Genomic DNA, 18,346 nt, shown 5'->3' on the forward strand with positions numbered 1-18,346 from the left:
GTGAAGGCATATGGCATGCTTGTCTTCATCAGTTAGGTACAAGAGTTTGGACATCATGTTACACTTGTAGAAAACATTGATTAGGTTGCACTTGGAGTATTGTGCATAGTTCTGGTCACAACACTATAGGAAAGATGTGATTTAACAAGAGAGGGTGCAGAAAAGGTTCACTATTATCCTGCCTGAAGTGGAGGGCTTGAATTATAAGATTGTATAGGCTGGGTCTGTTTTCCCTGGAGCAAAGGAGTCTGAGGGGTGACATGATAGCTTAGCGTAAATGTTGGGAGTGGTGCAATGGTTGATTCTGTTTTGTGCATCCAAGTGGATGCTTCCGTATTTTCATATATCATATTCCTGAATCCAGTTCTAGCAAATTTTCAGAATCAAGTGTACAGGAGTGAGATAGATCAGCTGCTTGAGTGGTGTCAAAACAACAACCTTGTACTCAACATCAGCAAGACCAAGGAATTGATTTTGGACTTCAGGAAGGGGAAGTTGGGAAAACACACACTAGTCCTCATTGAGGGGTCAACAGTGGAAAGGGTGAGCAGCTTCAAGTTCTTGGGCGTCAACATCTCGGAGGACCTATCTTGGGCCCAACACATTGATGCAATCACGAAGAAAGCACACTAGTGGCTCGACTTCACTAAGATTTTAAGAAAATTTGGTATGTCACCAAAGACCCTTGAAAAGGTCTACAGATGTATGGTGGAGAGGATTCTGACTGGTTGCGTCACTACCTGGTATGGAAGCTCCAATGCACAGGATGGCAAGAGGCTGCAGATGGTTGCAGACTCAGCTAGCTCCATCACGGGCACAACCCTTACCACCATCGAGGACGTCTTCAAGAGGTAGTGCCTCAAGGCGGTGGCATCCATCAAAGACCCTCACCATCAGGGAGGAGGTACAGTAGCCTGAAGACCCACACTCAATGTTTTAGGAACAGCTTCTTCCCCTCTGCCATCGGATTTCTGAACGGTCCATGAACACTACCTCATTATTTCTCTTTTGCATTATTAATTTATTTTGGTAACATCTAGTAATTTTTATGTCTTGCACTGTACTGCTGCCACAAAACAACAAATTTCATAACATATGTCAGTAGTAATAAACCTGATTCTGAAGTGGATGCCTCCATATTTTTATACATAATATTCCTGAATCCAGTTCTAGCAAATTTTTGCTGCACACCGTCAACAGCAAGCACATCCTTTCTACTTCAGGACACCAAACTGGACACAAATGTAACTACAGAAAGGCATTTTTACTTCTGTACTTCAATCCTCTTGTAATAAAAACCAACATCCTATCTGCCTTGCAAATCACTTGCTACACTTGCATGCTAGCTTTCAGTGACTTGTGTACAAAGATATCTAGGACTCTTTGAATGCCAACATTACCCTTCCTCTGATGGTCTTGCTCAAAGTAGATAAGTCCAATTGGAAACAGAACTTCAATGCTCCCAACTACATCTACTGCAACCCTTTCTCCCTCTGCATTTAGCCCCCCAAATCCTTCCCTGGTATCTCTCCTCCACCGCGCCCCCCCCCCCACAACCACCTCACTCTGATCCCTCTTCCCAGGCGACATGGTAGCGTAGAAGTTAGCGTAACGCTATTACAGCGCCAGTGATCAGGGTTCAATTCCTGCTGCAGTCTGTAAGGAGTTTGTACATTCTCCCTATGACTGTGTGGGTTTCCTCCGGGTGCTCTGGTTTCCTCCCACATTCTAAACATGTATGGGTTAGTAGTTTGAAATGGGTGTAATTGATAATTGAGCGGTGCGGGCTCATTGGGCTGGAAGGGTCAGTTACCGTGCTGTATAATTAAAGTTTTTCCAATTCCTCTTTAGCCCTGGATTTTGCCAACTCCACACCCTCACCACTTCCTTACAACCACCCCAATAACCCTCCCCAGATTCTCCCACTCCCTCCTTACATCACCTTACCACACTCCTTCAATGCCTCCCATCAAAATGTTTAATTCGGATAAGTGCGAGGAGATTTACAGGGACGTTGCCTGGATTGGGGAGCACACCTTATGAGAACAGGTTGAGTGAATTCGGCCTTTTCTCCTTGGAGCGACAGAGGATGATGGGTGACCTGGTGGAGGTGTTTGAGATGATGAGGGGCAACGATCGTGTGGATAGTCGGAGGCTTTTTCCCAGGGCTGAAATGGTTGCCACAAGAGGACTCAGGTTTAAGATGCAGGGGAGTAGGTATAGAGATGTCAGGGGTAAGTTTTTTTACTCGGAGAGTGGTGAGTGTGTGGAATGGGCTGCCGGCAACGGTGGCAGAGGCGGATACGATAGGGTCTTTTAAGAGACTTTTAGATAGGTACACGGAGCTGAGAAAAATAGAGGGATATTGGTAAGCCTAGTAATTTCTAGGGTAGGGACATGTTCGGCACAACTTTGTGGGCTGAAGGGCCTGTATTGTGCTGTAGGTTTTCTATGTTTCTAAATTTCCCTCCCCACCACCACTCCCACCTCCCACCACCCCCTCCCCCACACTACCGCCCCCCTCCCCCCACATTACCGCCCCTGCCGCACTCCCTCCACCACAACAGCCCGTCCCGCACTCCCCCACCCCCGCCGCACTTCCCCCCTCCCCACTATCCGAGTCTCTCCTCCAACTCCACACCATCATTCCCATTCCTCACAACGTGTTCCCACCTCCGTTCCTTCCTCTCCCATATTTTCCACAGGTTCTCCGTCACCTCACTAACCTACCTCCGTAACAGGTATACTCCATTTTGACACCTCGGCGGCAACACTGGCTCGGAAAGCGCCGAGTACGAGTAGGTAAAACCAACTGGACCCTCCACCCGGGCCAGACATCATCACTGCCCACAGCCCTGCGGCAGCCACCTCTCTGTCACCCAGCGCGCCGTCACTTCCGCCTCCGGCTGAGCACACTGCGGTCCTCCCGCGCCCAGGGGGCGCTGCAGCCCAGGTTGCGAGGCTCTGGTTTACTTTACACCATCTGCCTTGGGCTAATGGTCATTGTGCTTCAGCTCGCCTGTTATTGCTGCTTGCACTTACCAACCCCTGCTGGCAGTTCACCCTCCCAAATTGCATTGCATGAATGCTGTGAAACATGGTCAAATAGTATAAAATTCCTCGTTAGAAGACGTGAAGTAGTGCAGAGAAATCTCAGCATTGCATCTTACAACCACGTCAACTCTAATTTACTAGTTAAAGAATTGTAGTTTACTCTGTAAATTCTGGATTTTGATTGCCCGAATTTCTATATTTCTGAAACTTCATAGCCCTCATGTGATGGGCCAAGGAAGTCACAGGACAGGATAGAAGAGAAAGAGTGGCAGCTGGTAGCGAGCCAAAAGAGAATTTAGTAAAGAAACCACCTGTTCAATGGCACCATGTTGACAGACTATCAAGACGCAAGGAAGATTGAACGTAGAATCAACTAAAATGGAATCCCATTCTGAAAATATCGAGGAGACCAGGTACAGGAAAACACTGTGTGATTTGCATTTAATCAGACCGCCACTTGATCTTTGGCAGTTACTTTATAAATGGGAATTATTTTAACACATATATAAACACATACACATACACACTTTTGTAGTGAGGCATCATGGTTGGCATAGACATTGGGCCAAAAGCCCTGTTTCTGGGCTGTACAACGTTGACACTTTGACCTCTTGTATCTTCCTGTACACACATTCGTCACTCCAGGAAAGCGAGTAGAGGTGCTAACAACTTGATAAAGATAGGTCTAGTCCTTGTGAAACTTGATAACATGATGATTCTGAATAGAGCATGTGGCAGGGAAGTGAGTAGTTACAGGAAAATGAAGTGACACACGTAGCCATGGTAACGAATTTCTATGTTGAACAAATCATCGATCAAATTAGAGTAAATAATTCACAGGATCACAGGAAGTTGCTCTACAGAAGAGGCTACTTGGCCCATTGACTCAGTTCCAGCCTGTTCCCATTCTTCTAGCCTCTCCTTTCCAAATTCTTTCCTTTCAGATATTTAGCCAGTTCCCTTTTAAATGATAGAATTAAATCTGAAATGCACTGGCAGGAGTGGCGATAGAGAGTGTCTCTACCAGTGCATTCCAGATTTTCACCACTCAAACATTTTCCCCAGGTTACTTTTGGTAATTGGTTTATCTTTAGGAAACCCAGTATATTGAATGTTGATTGTAGATTTATCTGAGGTGCAAATGGTAGATATCAAGATGTTAAATTGCAAGTGTAAAGAGTCAGCTGTACCTCATCATCACCTTTCCTGATCCCTTCACAGCTCCTAAATTGTCAGATTGTATGCAGTCATCTAGTTACAAGAATAGCAGAAATTCTTCCAAATACTATGAAGATTGAAGCCATCATAGTTTTGTCCCTTTCACAAATCCTATTCCTGTTTGGATGCACTCTTGGCCAACCTGTTTTCTACCCTGAGTGGACATCTAGAATGAGGTCATCCAGAATTCTGGTATCTGTGCCCCAAGTTGGACAAATTCCATCAATCACTACCAAATAATGATAGTGGATCTAAATTAAGCAACCTTGTGTTTTTGGTTTCAAATCCCTCTATGGCCTCAAGCCTCTCTAGCTATGTAATCTCCTCCAACCCAATATCCTTGTGAGATATCAGTTTTCCCCTAATTCTGGCCTTTTGCTCTAATGTTTAGACAGTCCACCATGCCTTAGCTGCCAAAACCCTATTCTGGAATTGCCTCTCTGCCTTTATCTCTCTTTCCTCTGTAAAACTATTCACTTCATTTGTTTTTTTTTTTGTTTTTTAATTACATTTTTGTTTTGGATCCTTTATGGCCGGAATCTACATTTAAGCATTGAAATAAGTCACAGAGAATCACGATTAGTTTCTTTTTCACAAGTTGGATTCAACTCACAAATTTTTAACAGGTGAGGCCATGCTTTATAAATCTTCAGTAGAACTTCATAGGGTGAGATCATATTTCTGTAGGAAGGATAGTTTGAGAAGGGACGTTCCCTCTTCCTGTCAGCTGCCTGAATGACTTTATGATGTATTTGACTCTGGTATGAGCTTTAGATCAAGGTTATCTGTTTAAGTCTCTGTAATATCTCTCAAAATAATCATGCTCATATTATCTGCTCCTGAAATCCTTATCCATGGTTTATTGTCCTAATATTCTGACCAGCCTTCCACTTTTGACACTCTGTAAACTTGAGTTCATCCTAAACCATGGAAAGCTTGTATGCTACCTTGTACTATGTACAATCCCATCACTTCTATGCTTGCTGGCTTGTATTGTTTCCTGGGTGGCAACACTAAGGTTTCAACATTCTCATTCATGCTTTCAAATTCCTTCATACCAATTTCTATCAGTATATCCCTGCAATCTTTTGAGATCTCTACATAGATCTAGTTCTAGCCTCTTGTGTATTCCTGATTTTAATTACTGCCGGGGTTGTGGTCCATATTGGTACCAATGACATTGGTAGGAAGAGAGATGACGTCCTGCAAAGTGAATTTAGGGAGTGAGGCAGAAGGTTAAAGAGCAGGACCTCTAGGGTAGTAATCACAGGATTACTCACTGTGCTGTGGGCAATAGGAGGATAAGGCAAACAAATGCATGGCTGAAGAATTGGTGCAGGCGGGAGGGCTTCAGCTACTTGGACCATTGGGATCTCTTCTGGGGCAGAGGTGACCTCTATAAGAGGGACAGGTTGCACCTGAACTGGAGGGGGACCAATGTTCTTGTGGGGAGGTTTGCTTGTGCAACTCAGGAGAGTTTAAACTAGCCTGGCAGGGGGGCTGGAAACCAAAGTAGGAATGAGAAAGATGAAGGAAATATAAAGGTTAAAACATGAAAGTCCAATAGGCAGGGCAGGACAAGGAGAATGGAAGGTCTAATGGACTAAACTACATTTACTTTAATGCAAGAAACCTCACCGGTAAGGCAGATAAACAGAGCATGGATTGGCACATGCGATTGTGATATTTGAACTGTTACGCAAACATAATTCAAAGATGGGCAGGACTGGCAGTTCAATGTTCTGGGGTACTGATTTTTTTCGGCGTGACAGAGGTGGAGGTAAGAGAGGAGGAGGTTTGGACCATTGACTGGGGAGAACATCATAGCAGTACTTCAGGCGATATCCCAGGGGAAGGTCCAGTGAGGCCAATGTGGGTAGAACTTAGACATAAAAAAGGGGGAAATCACTTGGCTGGCCTATTATACTGTAGGCCTCCCAATAGTCAGCAGGATTTAAAGCATATATGTAGGGAAATCACAGATAGGTGTAGGAATAATAGAGATATAATAGTAGGTGATTTTAGCTTCCCTAATATTGACTAGGGCTGCCTGAATGCTAAGGGATTAGATGGGGCAGAATTTGTTAAGTGTGTCTAGGAAAGTTTTCTGAAGCAATATGTAGATGGCTGTAGGAGAGAAGGGGCTACACTGGAAATCCTCTTAGGAAATGATGCTGGGCAAATGGTTGATATGTTGGTGGGGGAGCACTTTGGGATCAGTGACCATAATTCTATTAATTTCAAGACAGTCATGGAAAAATTTAGGACTGGTTCTCAAGTTAGTTCCAAATTGGGATAAGTCTAATTTCGATGGCATCATCTGGGAACTCAAAGATTGATTGAGAAAAGTTGTTTGCAGGTAAGTGGATGTCATGTAAGTGGGAGGCTTTTAAAAGTGAGATGGTGAGAGTTCAGGGCCAGCATGTTCCTGTCAGAGTGAAGGGCAAGGCTGGCAAGTTTAGGGAACCTTGGTTGACAAGGGATATTGAGGGTCCGGTCAGGAAAAGGAAGCATGTGTCAGGTACAGGCAGCTGGGAACAAGTGAGTCCCTTGAAGAGTATATGGGATGTAAGAGTACACTTAAGAAGGAAATTAGGAGGGCAAAAAGGGACCATGTGATGACCCCGGTAGATGAGATAGAGGAGAATCCTTTAATATTCTATGTCTATTAAGAGCATAAGGGTAGCTTGGCAGAGAGTAGGTTCCCTAAGGATCAGTCTGGTAATCTATGTGTGGAGCCAAAGGAAATGGGCGAGGTTTTAAATGAAGCTCTCTCACTTGTATTTACCATGGAGAAGGACATGGAAGCTAGTGAGTTCAGGAAGGGAGCATATCAGCGTTAAGGAGGAGGAGTTGGAGGTCTTGAAATGCGTAAAGGCATTTCAGCTGTCCCACTCCCCTGCCTGTTCCCTCTTTCAGATACTTCTGCTCGCTTTAGAATCCTGCAATTGCATCAGTTGTGTTCAGCTCAGTTGTAATTTTTTAACTCCTCTTTAGCAATTTTATCCATTTGTTGCTTTAAGAGCCCTCCTGGCTTTCTGAATTTCTGCGCGTTCTTCCATTTGCATTGCCTTTTGACCAAGCTTGAATAATTTTTTTTTACCAGCTATTGTGAAATTTCTGAATGAGACTGTCATCAAAGCGCCAAACTGCCAAAGCAGCAGTGAGTCTGTGTTTGTCAATATGCTTAATCAATGGTCCTGCCACGGAAGGACATCAAGTGTTCTAAACATAAATAGTTTGAAATATTTCTTTAAATTTTCAGAATTTAATTAATATTAAGACTGGTTGCAAGCCTCTTGGATTTTGCTTGTGTCCACCTTTCGATTTTGCAGCAAGGCACATTCAGTTTTGGTTGAATTGGCCCCTTGTTTTGAGTGCTCATGTTGGGAAAATTATGAACTATTGATCAGAAAGGTCAGGCATCCAAGATGGAGAAGATGCATAGATGTCCACCTGCAAATGCCATTTTAAAAGTTTTTGATAGTGCAAAAATATTTTGAACAGTGGATCAAGAAATGTACAAAGCTTTAGTTTAATCCATCCAACTGCACGTTTTCATATTTGAAACAATATATCTTGCTTTAATGCAGTTAAGCAAGCCCAGTTGCACAGCCAGTGATCTAAAATCAGTCCAGATGAAGGGTCTTGAACCAAAATGTCGACTGTCCATATCCCTATACACTCATGACTATGTGGCCAGATTCTGCTCTAGCTCCATCTACAAGTTTGCAGATGATACCACCGTTGTAGGCCATATCTCAAACAGCGATGAGTTGGAGTACAGGAAGGAGATAGAGAGCTTAGTGGAATGGCATCATGATAACAACCTTTCCCTCAATGTCAACAAAAGAGCTGGTCATTTACTTCAGGAAAGGGGGTGGTGTACATGCACCTGTCTACATCAATGGTGCTGAGGTTGAGAGGGTTGAGAGCTTCAAGTTCCTAGGAGTGAACATCACCAACAGCCTGTCCTGGTCAAATCACGTAGATGCCACGGCTAAGAAAGCTCACCAGCACCTCTACTTCCTCAGGAGGCTAAAGAAATTTGGTTTGTTCCCTTTGACTCTCACCAAATTTTACCGATGCACCATAGAATGCATCCTATCTGGATGTATCATGGCTTGATACGGCAACTGCTCTGCCCAGGACCACAAGAAACTGCAGAGAGTTGTGGACACGGCCCAGTGCATCACGGACACCAGCCTCCCCTCCTTGGACTCTTGTCTTTACCTCTCGTCTTGGTGAAGCAGCCAGCATAATCAAAGACCCCACCCACCTGGGACATTCTCTCTTCTCTCCTCTTCCATCGGGTAGAAGATACAGGAGCTTGAGGGCATGTACCACCAGACTTAAGGACAGCTTCTACCCCACCGTGATAAGACTATTGAACGGTTTCCTTATACAATGAGATGGACTCTGACCTCACGATCTACCTTGTTGTGACCTTGCACCTTATTGCATTGCACTTTCTCTGTAGCTTTGACACACCTGTACTACATCAATGGACCATCAACTCTCTGTAACTGCACTGTGTAATGAATTGACCTGTACGATCGGTATGCAAGACAAGTTCTTCACTGTACCTCGGTACAAGTGACAATAATAAACCAATACCAATACCCTCCACAGATGCTGCCTGACCCACTGTTCCTCCAGCATCTGGTTTGTTGCTCCAGATTCTAGCATCTACAGTTTCTTGTTTCTCCCTGTCGGGAATGAGATTGCTCTGTGAGCTGACATAGACTGAATAGGCTGAATGGCCTCCTTCTATGTTGTATGGAAATACGGAAAATATTTTGATGAAACTTTAGGAGTTTTTTCTTGTGAATGCTGCTTATCTGATGCTATGTGCCTGTGATGCTGCTGCAAGTAAGTTTTTCATCGCACCTGTGCATACATGTACTTGTACATAAGACAGTAAACTTGACTGTGACTTATTTTTTTAAGGACTTCTTTCATTATTTAAATCCTTCCATAAACCTAGCACCATTTAAAGAATCGTATTTGAGGACTGGAGACACAAGAGACTGCAGATGCTGGAATCTGGAGCAACACACAAAAAGTAGAGCAACTCAGTGGGTCAGGCAGCATCTATGATCTACCCAGTTCTTCCTATACTCACTCCAGCCTCCATCACCCTGTTTCTTTCTCCTCCTCCACCCTCTCCATCTGCCATCACCCACACACTCCTTCCACTGGTTCCCCTCCCCCTCTATTCCCATCTTCATGCTTTTTGCCATTTTACAGCAACAAGAAAAGAGGGTTTCATACACTCAGTAACTTCCCATGGACACGTCAGTATATTATTTTATTTTAGCTGTCCATCTCTAGAGATTCCTGACGATACAGTAAATTTGTAGGAGAAAATGTGTAGTCTCTTTTTATCCTTTTCACTGGTGAACATACTACCTACTTATGTGTCATCTGCAGAGTTTGAAATTCTGTCTTGTACACCTATATCCAAGTTATTAATACACATCAAAAATATCAGAATCTGGAACAATGCCTATTAAACTGCCATTCTGATGTCAAAAACCTACCTAATATGTTCTTTCTGGAAGGAAGTTCAGTTATCCTTATCTGGTCTTGCATGTGACTCTAGACCTCCACCCCCAAAATAGCCCAGCAACCAATTAATGTTGGGTATTAAATGCTGATCTTGCCAGAAATAACTAAATCCTATGGGGGGAAGAAAAGAAAAAAAATTCTCTGCACCTTCTCCAACATCTTATCAATCTTCTTAACCTGTGGTGCTCCTGTACACCAGCTGGAGTCTAACTGGTTTTATAAATGTTAACTGATGTTGAATAAACTTTAACTCTGTTCTTTGCTCTTCCCTTCTATGCATGTTTATAAAGCCAATAATCTCACTTGTCTTGCAAACATCCTTCTCAACTTGTAAACGTGCCACCCTAACTTTTTGTGTTCTTGAATCCCCTTTGAAGTTGTAGTATTTAATTTATGACAGCTCTCCTCGTTCTTCCTCCAAAACTAATTATTGCACTTCCCTGCATTAATTACCACATTATCAACCACATTGCATGTCCATTAATGCTCCTCTCAAGTCTCAAATCAAATTATTATTCTTTTCATTTTTGTGTTATATTTCTGGATTTTGTATTAACAGCAAACTTCGAAATAAAGCTCTGTACTGCCTTAGCTGCTAATACATTAGGAAAGGACATTGCCCTAATGAAGATCACTGGGAGATGCACCTGTGTATCCCATAGCCTTATAAACAACTAAGATATCTTTTTATAAGTCACATGTACATCGAAACACACAATGAAATGCATCTTTTGCGTAGATTGTTCTGGGGGCAGCCTGCAAGTGTCGCCACACTTCCGGCGCCAACATAGCATGCCCACAACTTCCTAACCTGTACATCTTTGGAATGTGGGAGGAAACTGGAGCACCCGGAGGAAACCCACGCAGACATGGGGAGAACGTACAAACTCCTTACAGACAGCGGCCGGAATTGAACCCGGGTCCCTGGCGCTGTGATAGCGTTATGCTAACCACTATACTACTGTGCCTGCTATCACGAGTACCTTCTACTTATTGACCCATGGCTGAGTTTGTATTTTTATGGCCACAGTTTGTCAACAACTGGTACTTTATCAAGCCTTTTAAAAGTTCATATGCACAATATGTAATGTAAAACTAAAATAAAGACAGAAAATGAAGTCTTACTCTACTCTCCAATGGGATTTCTTTCTGTCTCTTGCCTTGTTCACCCTCTGTGGTGTCTCTTTCTCTTCTTCTCTTTGATAGGTATTGACCAAAACCTGTTTACTGGTTTTTCTGTTTTTACTATAGATTTCCAGCACTGCAGGTTTTTTTTTGATTTTCGTGAACGGTACAACTCTCATCAAATAAGTTGTTAGTACTGTAAAGGCAATTTGACTTCAACATGCCTAGCTTAGCTTTCATTTATCATCCTATATCCATGTGCAAATTAATTTTGGCCTATGTTGTTGTTGTCTTTAAAAGTTATTCCATCCCTGTCTCAGTCTGCTGTCTCTGAAAATTATGCAGTCACCATATTAGGCTGACTGGTTCTTTAAGGGACTCTAGATACAATGGTGCAAGAATGTGAATGGATACCTTTGCAGGATGTTTTTAAGAAAAACTGGATTGACAAGAATTGAACCACCTGACTTAAAACGGTTCAAATATGATGTCTCTCACACTATACCAAGTGCATTGAAAATAAATATTGACTTCAAATAGACTGATGAAATAAATTTGAGATGTACAGCATTTCTAGATTTGAGTAAGTCCCAGTTCTTTCAAAGCAATGTTCTCTGTTAAATCAGTTGATCAGCAATGAGATGCATTGGAATGCTCTAGAAGTGGTCTGGAAGCCAAGGAGAGAGTTTGGAACAAATGTATAAATATAATATAAAATAAACAAAAAACCTAGAAATTCAGTATCTCATTGAATATATTGTATTGATCTTTGGGAAAGGATATTTTTCTAATCTTTGTCATTTATCTCATACTGATCTGTTAAAAATGTTTTGAATATTGAAGCACAAGCAACAATAACTTCTCTTTGTTTCTATCTCTAATAGTGCATTTGCTGAGGCAGTTGAGAGCAGTAAGTTCAAGACCATTGGAGACATTGCATTCTACAGGTATAGTTCTGTTCTTGGAGGCAATCAGGTCAGGAATTAACTTTTCTATTCTTCTGTCCAATTCTTTCTTTTCTTCTGTCCAATCCAATTGTGATTTATGCTCATCGAGGTGATAGATGTTTGTGATGGCAATGCAATTAGAACAGCTTGCAGGTTTTTGAATTAGATTTTCTCAGATTCACATTACCAGCTACTCCTGAAAGTGGACTTGGAATCATAGAAATTTGCCATTCAGCTCATCATATCCATGCTGGCAACTGCCCATTACTGATGTTTGACTGCTCAGTGTCCAGGATATTGTTGGCAGGACTTGGGGATTGTGATACAGATGTCTTTCTCTGTATACCAGCACCAAATGTGTGCCAACACATCTGAAATGAAAGAAAAAAACTGCTGAGAACGAGGCACGATTTCACTCCAGAAAATTGGCCCATTTCACAGAAAAAAGTATATAAGACAGTACATTGCTTTGACGATGAGATCAGCCTGGTCTTTATACTTCAAGGGTGTGCAAAACTGGGATGTTACTTTTCTATCTAGCCCAACTTTTGTAGCTAAGCTAGTCCAAAGTTATTTCTTCCTTTTGCTGGTAACTAGACTGGAGTTCAACTACATGGTATTGTTCTCTCTGGTACTGAAGATTTAGGCACATTGAGATGTCATTCAGAGTTGCCATCTGATTGAAATGATCCCTCCCTTGTGTTGGAGCCTAAGGCTTTTGAGTGACTTTCCTAGTCAAGGCACTGACTTTGCAAATGAAACAAAATGACTTGTGCCTACTGGGTGCCACAAAGAAAGCATTTCATTATAGTGGTTTAAAAATGTAAAATGTCACAGGTACACTTTCACACAATATCAGCATCGGTCACTTATTAGACAAATTTGGGGACTAATTCAGATCAGTTAGCTTGGAGCCAAGCTGTTAACACATTTGGGTCTTTTGTATCTGTAAGACAGAGGAGACTTTTATTCCCTGCAGTCCAAGGACTGGATTTGAAACTCATGCTCAGTGGGTAGAGACCAATGATTAATCTACTGCAATGCTTGCCTTTCAGTTTAGCCATCTAGATGTTTGTGTGCACACACACACAGACCTTTGCATCGAGGGAATGCAAACTGCCGGCTTTTTTGCTTGCTTACTTTGCTGTATTTTTGTTTTATTTACAAAGTGACATTATGTTAGGTTGATGTAGTATGATTATGTCACCTCCATTATTTTGTAGCTTCTTAATTCGGTTGAAGGGGAACCTGACTTTTACAGCCACTTTAAAACATAGAGGTACCAGACTAAAGTAAATCAGAAGGTGTAGATTGGGTAGATAATCAGAATCTTTTTCCCATGGTCAGGATACCGAAAACAAGAGAATGTGGGTTTAAGGTGGGAGGGACTTTTAAAGGGGATCTGAAGGTTAAGTTTTTTTTTAAACACAGATCGTGATTGATATGTGGAACTCACTGCCAGAGGAGGTGGTGGAATCAGATACAATATGGTTTCTAAAATCATGAGGGGCATAATAAGGTGGATGGTAACAGTCTTTTTCTCAGGTTAGGGAAGTCTAAAATTGGAGGGCATCGGTTTATTGTGAGAGGGGAAAGAGTTAAAGGGGACCTGAGGGGCAACTTTTTCACACACAGTGTGGTGGGTATATGGAATGAAGAAGTGGTAGAAGCAGGTACAGTTACAATGTTTAAAAAAACTCATGGACAGGTACGTGGATAGCAAAGGTTTAAAGGGATGTGGGCCAAGCATAGGCAAATGGGACTAGCTCAGGGAGGTACCTTGGTCGGCATGGTCGAGTTGGGCCGAAGGGCCTGTTTCCATGCTGCATAGCTCTGTGATTATGACAATCAATGATTAATTCACCAAAGAGAATTTAAAAAAAGCAAAATTTCCATCTTCTGATGATAAAAGGTAAGTATTTGCTATTGATATTCTATAAACCCTGCAAGAAAATGGAGGCGATTAATGGAGCACCTGTTAAAATTTTGAGCAATACCTGGCCAAGTACTGAAGATCTCTGTGGACCAAATGGCTGGAGTATTTACGGACATATTCAACATCTTGCTTCTGTGGTCTGAGGTTCCTACTTGCTTCATAAAGGCATCTATTGTACCCATGCCCAAAAAGAACATGGTGACCTGTCTCAATGACTACCATCTGGTAGCATGTACATTAACAGTAATGAAGTGCTTTGAGAGGTTGGTTATGGCGTGAATCAATTCTTGCCTCAGGTAACCTGGATCTGCTTCAATCTGCCTACTGCCACAACAGTTCAACACCAGATGTGATTTCTCTGGCTCTTCACTCTGCTCTGGACCATCTAGATGACAGGAACACGTATGTCAGGCTGCTGTTCATCGACTACAGCTTGGCATTCAACACAATCATTGCATCCAAACTTGTCATCAAGCTTCAAGACCTGGGACTCTGTACCTCCCTCTGCAACTGGATGCTGACTTCCTCATCAGCAGACTTCAGTCAATGAGGATTGGTAACAACATCTCCTCATTGGCCATTAACACAGGTGCACCTCGATGCTGCCTGCTTTACTCTCTGCTTTACTCCTTATGCACATATGACTATGTGGCTAAGCACAGCTCCAAGGCCATATACAAATTCGCCACTGTTGTTGGACAAATCACAGGTGGTGATGAGGCAGCATGCAGGAGAGAGATAGGACACCTGGTTGAGTGATGCCGCAACAACAACCTTTTGCTCAACGTCAGTAAGACTAAAGAGCTGATTGTTGATTTCGGGAAGGGGAAGAAGGGCAAATGTGCGCTAGTCTATATTGAGGTTTCAGCAGTGGAGAGAGTCAGCAGCTTTAAATTCCTGGGTGTTAACATACTGGATGGCCTGTCCTGGGCCCAACTCAGAGATGCAATCATAAGGGAAGCACACCAGCGTCTTTACTTTAGAAGGTTAAGGAGGTTTGGCCTGTCACCGAACACTAACAAATTTCTACAGATGTACTGAAATTACCCTGACCGGATCCATCATGGTCTGGTAGTGTTCGGTGACAGACCAAACCTCCTTAACCTTCTAAGAAAGTAAAGACACTGGTGCATTGTATATATTAAGACTTGCATGCATAATACAAGAGTTAGCTTATGGTGGGCCTGTACAGAATATGAAAATAAATGTGTAGTGCAAAGTAGTGAGATTATTGATGTTTTGACTGAACACCTCTAATACAATGGAAAAGTGGTCATAGTTTCATTTGGAGGGCCTTATTAGTGCAATGTGGAGGCTTCATTCTCAAACATTTTGAGAAAAAAATGCATTGTGTACTGAAGCTTGAGGATGGACTGAAACACTTTACAGTCACTAACCAAGAAGTGTGGTCATTTATTGTGTGGCCAAATGCAGCCAATTTGCACAAGTGCCATAAACAGGAAATGACAGATGTGACCAGATAATCTGTTTTGTTGATGTTGGGTAGGAGACATTGGCTGATCATCTTCAAATGATACAGTAGGCAGAATCTTGCTGAATGTGGCTGGCGATTTTTTGATGGGGTGCTAACATTCGGCCATTTAGAATGAAATAAATTCTGAACTACATGTACACCAATGGCACTGGGCATTTTGCTGGTGAATAGCAACTTTGATCTACAAAGTGTCAAGAAAGGCTTGTTCAAGTGTTAATGTTCAGGCTGTTGGTTACTCTTGTGGCAGCACTTGAATCTGTGATGGTTGTGTGGAAGACTGGTGTGTCTGATTAAATTCCTTGTGTGCCACCAATATCTTAAACTTTTTGTCTTGCCTCTACAGGCGTCAGAAAAAGTTGTTGCCAGGGAATTCTCCGTATCATGCCTTGCTGGATACGATTGACGTATCAGATTGCAGAGCCAAACTGCAACTCCTGAATGAAGAGAATAAGGTTAGCATCAGATAGAAAGGGTTCTGTCTTAATTTCCCAATGGCTCTATAACTATCCCGGAAATGCAGATATTTTAAACACAAATTAACACATTTTCCAGAGTGTCTGCTTTCACAGTGAATCTGTTGCTAGGCTGTGAAACCTACAGGATTACGTAAAAGAACTGGCATATTACAGAATTATTAGTATAAGGGTATAAAATAATAGTCTGTTACACTCAAAATGGTAGAGACTAGTGTCTTTGGTGCACAGGGTGACTGAGCTAGTGTATATATTATGCACTGACTTGTCTGTAATATAATTGTATATGTTTTTTTCCTCCACAACTGAAATTTCTAATATCCAAAATCATAATTTGAATTAAATTATTTAATAAGAAATACAAATTTTACAGTAACAATTTTTCAAATGAATTTTTAAAATTACATCATTAAAGACTTTACTTGAAACTTTCAGCTGTATCCAAAAGTCTGGGCTTAACAATATAATTGCTCTAGCTGTGACTCTGTGAACTGAAGTCAGCTTGGGTAGACTGAGTATTTGCTGAATTTACCAAGAAGCAGTACTGTGGGGAATGTTGGGTGCCTACAGTGACACTATTATTCCTGCCCGGGATGAAGTTGACTGCATAATCAGTGACACCTGCTGTAAGTGACTGGGTTAATTTTATGTGCATAATTTCACATGTAATTTGTATGTAATTATTCCCCATTTACTGCATTCTCCTCAAGAAATTACCTTTCATTAGAATGTTGCTGCAGTTTCAGTTACAAGTTCTGCTTGCTACAGATCCAGGAGACTTTTTTAAAATAGACTCTATAAACAAACTTTGTCTGCCGTATGTCCTCCTCCATACCCTGCCCAAGCTCTATTTTCCTGCCTGATCCCCTGTAGTCCAAATATCTGTCCATCTCAGCCTTGAGTAAAGCATCCTTAGCTCTCTGGGGTAGATTATTCCATAGATCACAATATCAGAGAAAAGACTGAGAGAACAAATACTTCTCTTCAGCCTTAGCTGGTCGACCCCTTATCCTGAAACTATACTTCCAGATTTTAGGTTCCTCACCAGGGAAAACATCTGTAGTAGAAGCAAGTATTAGAACCATAGTGACATACAAACCACCAAACCCATGCTGACTGTCAAGCACCCATTTACTCCAATTCTACATGAATCCCTAGTTGTTCTCCCTACTTTTCCGTCAACTCCCCTGGATTCCACCACTCACCTGCACACTAGGGGCAATTTACAGAGGCCTACTGACCTGCTTGTCTTTTGGATGTACCAAGGGAAACCCACTTGGTCACAGGGAGAACATATAAACTCCACGCTGTTAGCACTGGTGGTCAGGAATGAACCTGGGTCACTGGATCTGTGAGATAGCAGCTGTACCACCATATTGCGGCAGGAATTTCATCAGGCGGTGAATGCAGATGAGCTGGGAGGTGATTTGTTACAACCCATGTAATGGGCTGGATCCTCCGACCCATGTCCACCCACCGCTCACCAGCTAGTTGTGGTGATCTCAACAAGCCTGCTGAATTGCCAGCTGAGTTCAGCAGGCTGATCCTGTGGCAAAAAACGGAACACTGGAAGAACTCTGGTCAAGCAGCATCTGTGAAAGCAAAAGGTGTAAGTCGACGATTTGGGTTGAGACCCTGCATCAGCAGACTTGGTGCCATTCACCGATAGGTGGGAGATCTCATTCAGGATGAGCTTCATGAGAATGTGGCAGATGGAAAGTAATGTGGGAAAATGTGAAGTCATCCACTTTGGAGCACATAGAGGAAAAGCAGAGAATCTGTTGAGTGGGATTGGGTTGTGTTGATGTTCAAAGGGATATCAGTGTGCTTGTACACAAGTCACTAAAGGCCAATGTGCAGATGCAGCGCGGGAATAGGAGGTAAATGGCTTGCTAGCCCTTATTAGGAGAGATTTGTCCTCATTAAAGGAGTAATGAAATCTTTATTGCACTTGTAGAGGATCTGAGTGAGATCCCACCTGGAGTACTATGTACAGTTTTGGTCTCCTTACCTAAGAAAGGATGAGAAAGTGCAGCAAAAAAAATTACTAGACTGGTTCCAAGAATGGTTGGTTTGCTCTATGAAGAGAGAATCAATAGATTTATGGGAATTAAGTGAATCAAACGACATGGAGATAGTGTGGGGAAAATGGTGCTGAGGTGGAAGAGCAGTTTTGATCCTGATGAATAGCGGAGCTGGCTTGAGGGACCAGGTGGCCTACTTCTGCTCCTACCTCTTATGTTCTTACCACTTGTCCAGACCTCACACATGCCAATTATGTCAGCAGTAAATGCACCCACCCAAAAGCCTGCTTTTCAGCTTACCCACAGCTGGTTATCATAAATATGTTCCAGCAAGAAATGTCAGATCAGATTAGTTCAGATTAGTTTAATGTCATATACACCAGGGTGCAATGGAATTCCTTGCTCGTGTGAAGCTCTCAGAATAAATAGTATACATCGTAATAATACATTCAGTCAACCTAATGAATATTAATTATATTAACAATATTTGCAGTCATTCCAGT

General features: G+C 42.3%; 2 protein-coding genes across 3 annotated transcripts in view; one reads left to right on the plus strand and one right to left on the minus strand.

The window, feature by feature from the left end:
- The window catches only part of LOC127570933 (transmembrane protein 87A-like), a 50,751-nt gene extending 47,875 nt beyond the window's left edge, over positions 1 to 2,876 (minus strand). The window contains exon 1 of one of the 2 annotated variants that reach the window (XM_052016892.1): positions 2,731 to 2,876. In XM_052016892.1, the coding sequence (XP_051872852.1) occupies positions 2,731 to 2,841 (111 nt within the window). In that variant the 5' untranslated portion in view covers positions 2,842 to 2,876. The remainder of the gene's footprint in view (positions 1 to 2,730) is intronic. The other variant, XM_052016898.1, reaches the window with a different exon arrangement.
- A 139-nt stretch (positions 2,877 to 3,015) lies between these two features.
- The window catches only part of LOC127570643 (neutral alpha-glucosidase C-like), a 95,193-nt gene continuing 79,862 nt past the window's right edge, over positions 3,016 to 18,346 (plus strand). The window contains exons 1-3 of the mRNA XM_052016394.1: positions 3,016 to 3,467; positions 11,853 to 11,915; positions 15,690 to 15,798. Coding sequence (XP_051872354.1) covers positions 3,433 to 3,467; positions 11,853 to 11,915; positions 15,690 to 15,798 — 207 coding nt within the window. The 5' untranslated portion in view covers positions 3,016 to 3,432. The remainder of the gene's footprint in view (positions 3,468 to 11,852; positions 11,916 to 15,689; positions 15,799 to 18,346) is intronic.

This window comes from Pristis pectinata, chromosome 1, assembly GCF_009764475.1.
Source record: "Pristis pectinata isolate sPriPec2 chromosome 1, sPriPec2.1.pri, whole genome shotgun sequence".
NCBI lineage: Eukaryota > Metazoa > Chordata > Chondrichthyes > Rhinopristiformes > Pristidae > Pristis > Pristis pectinata.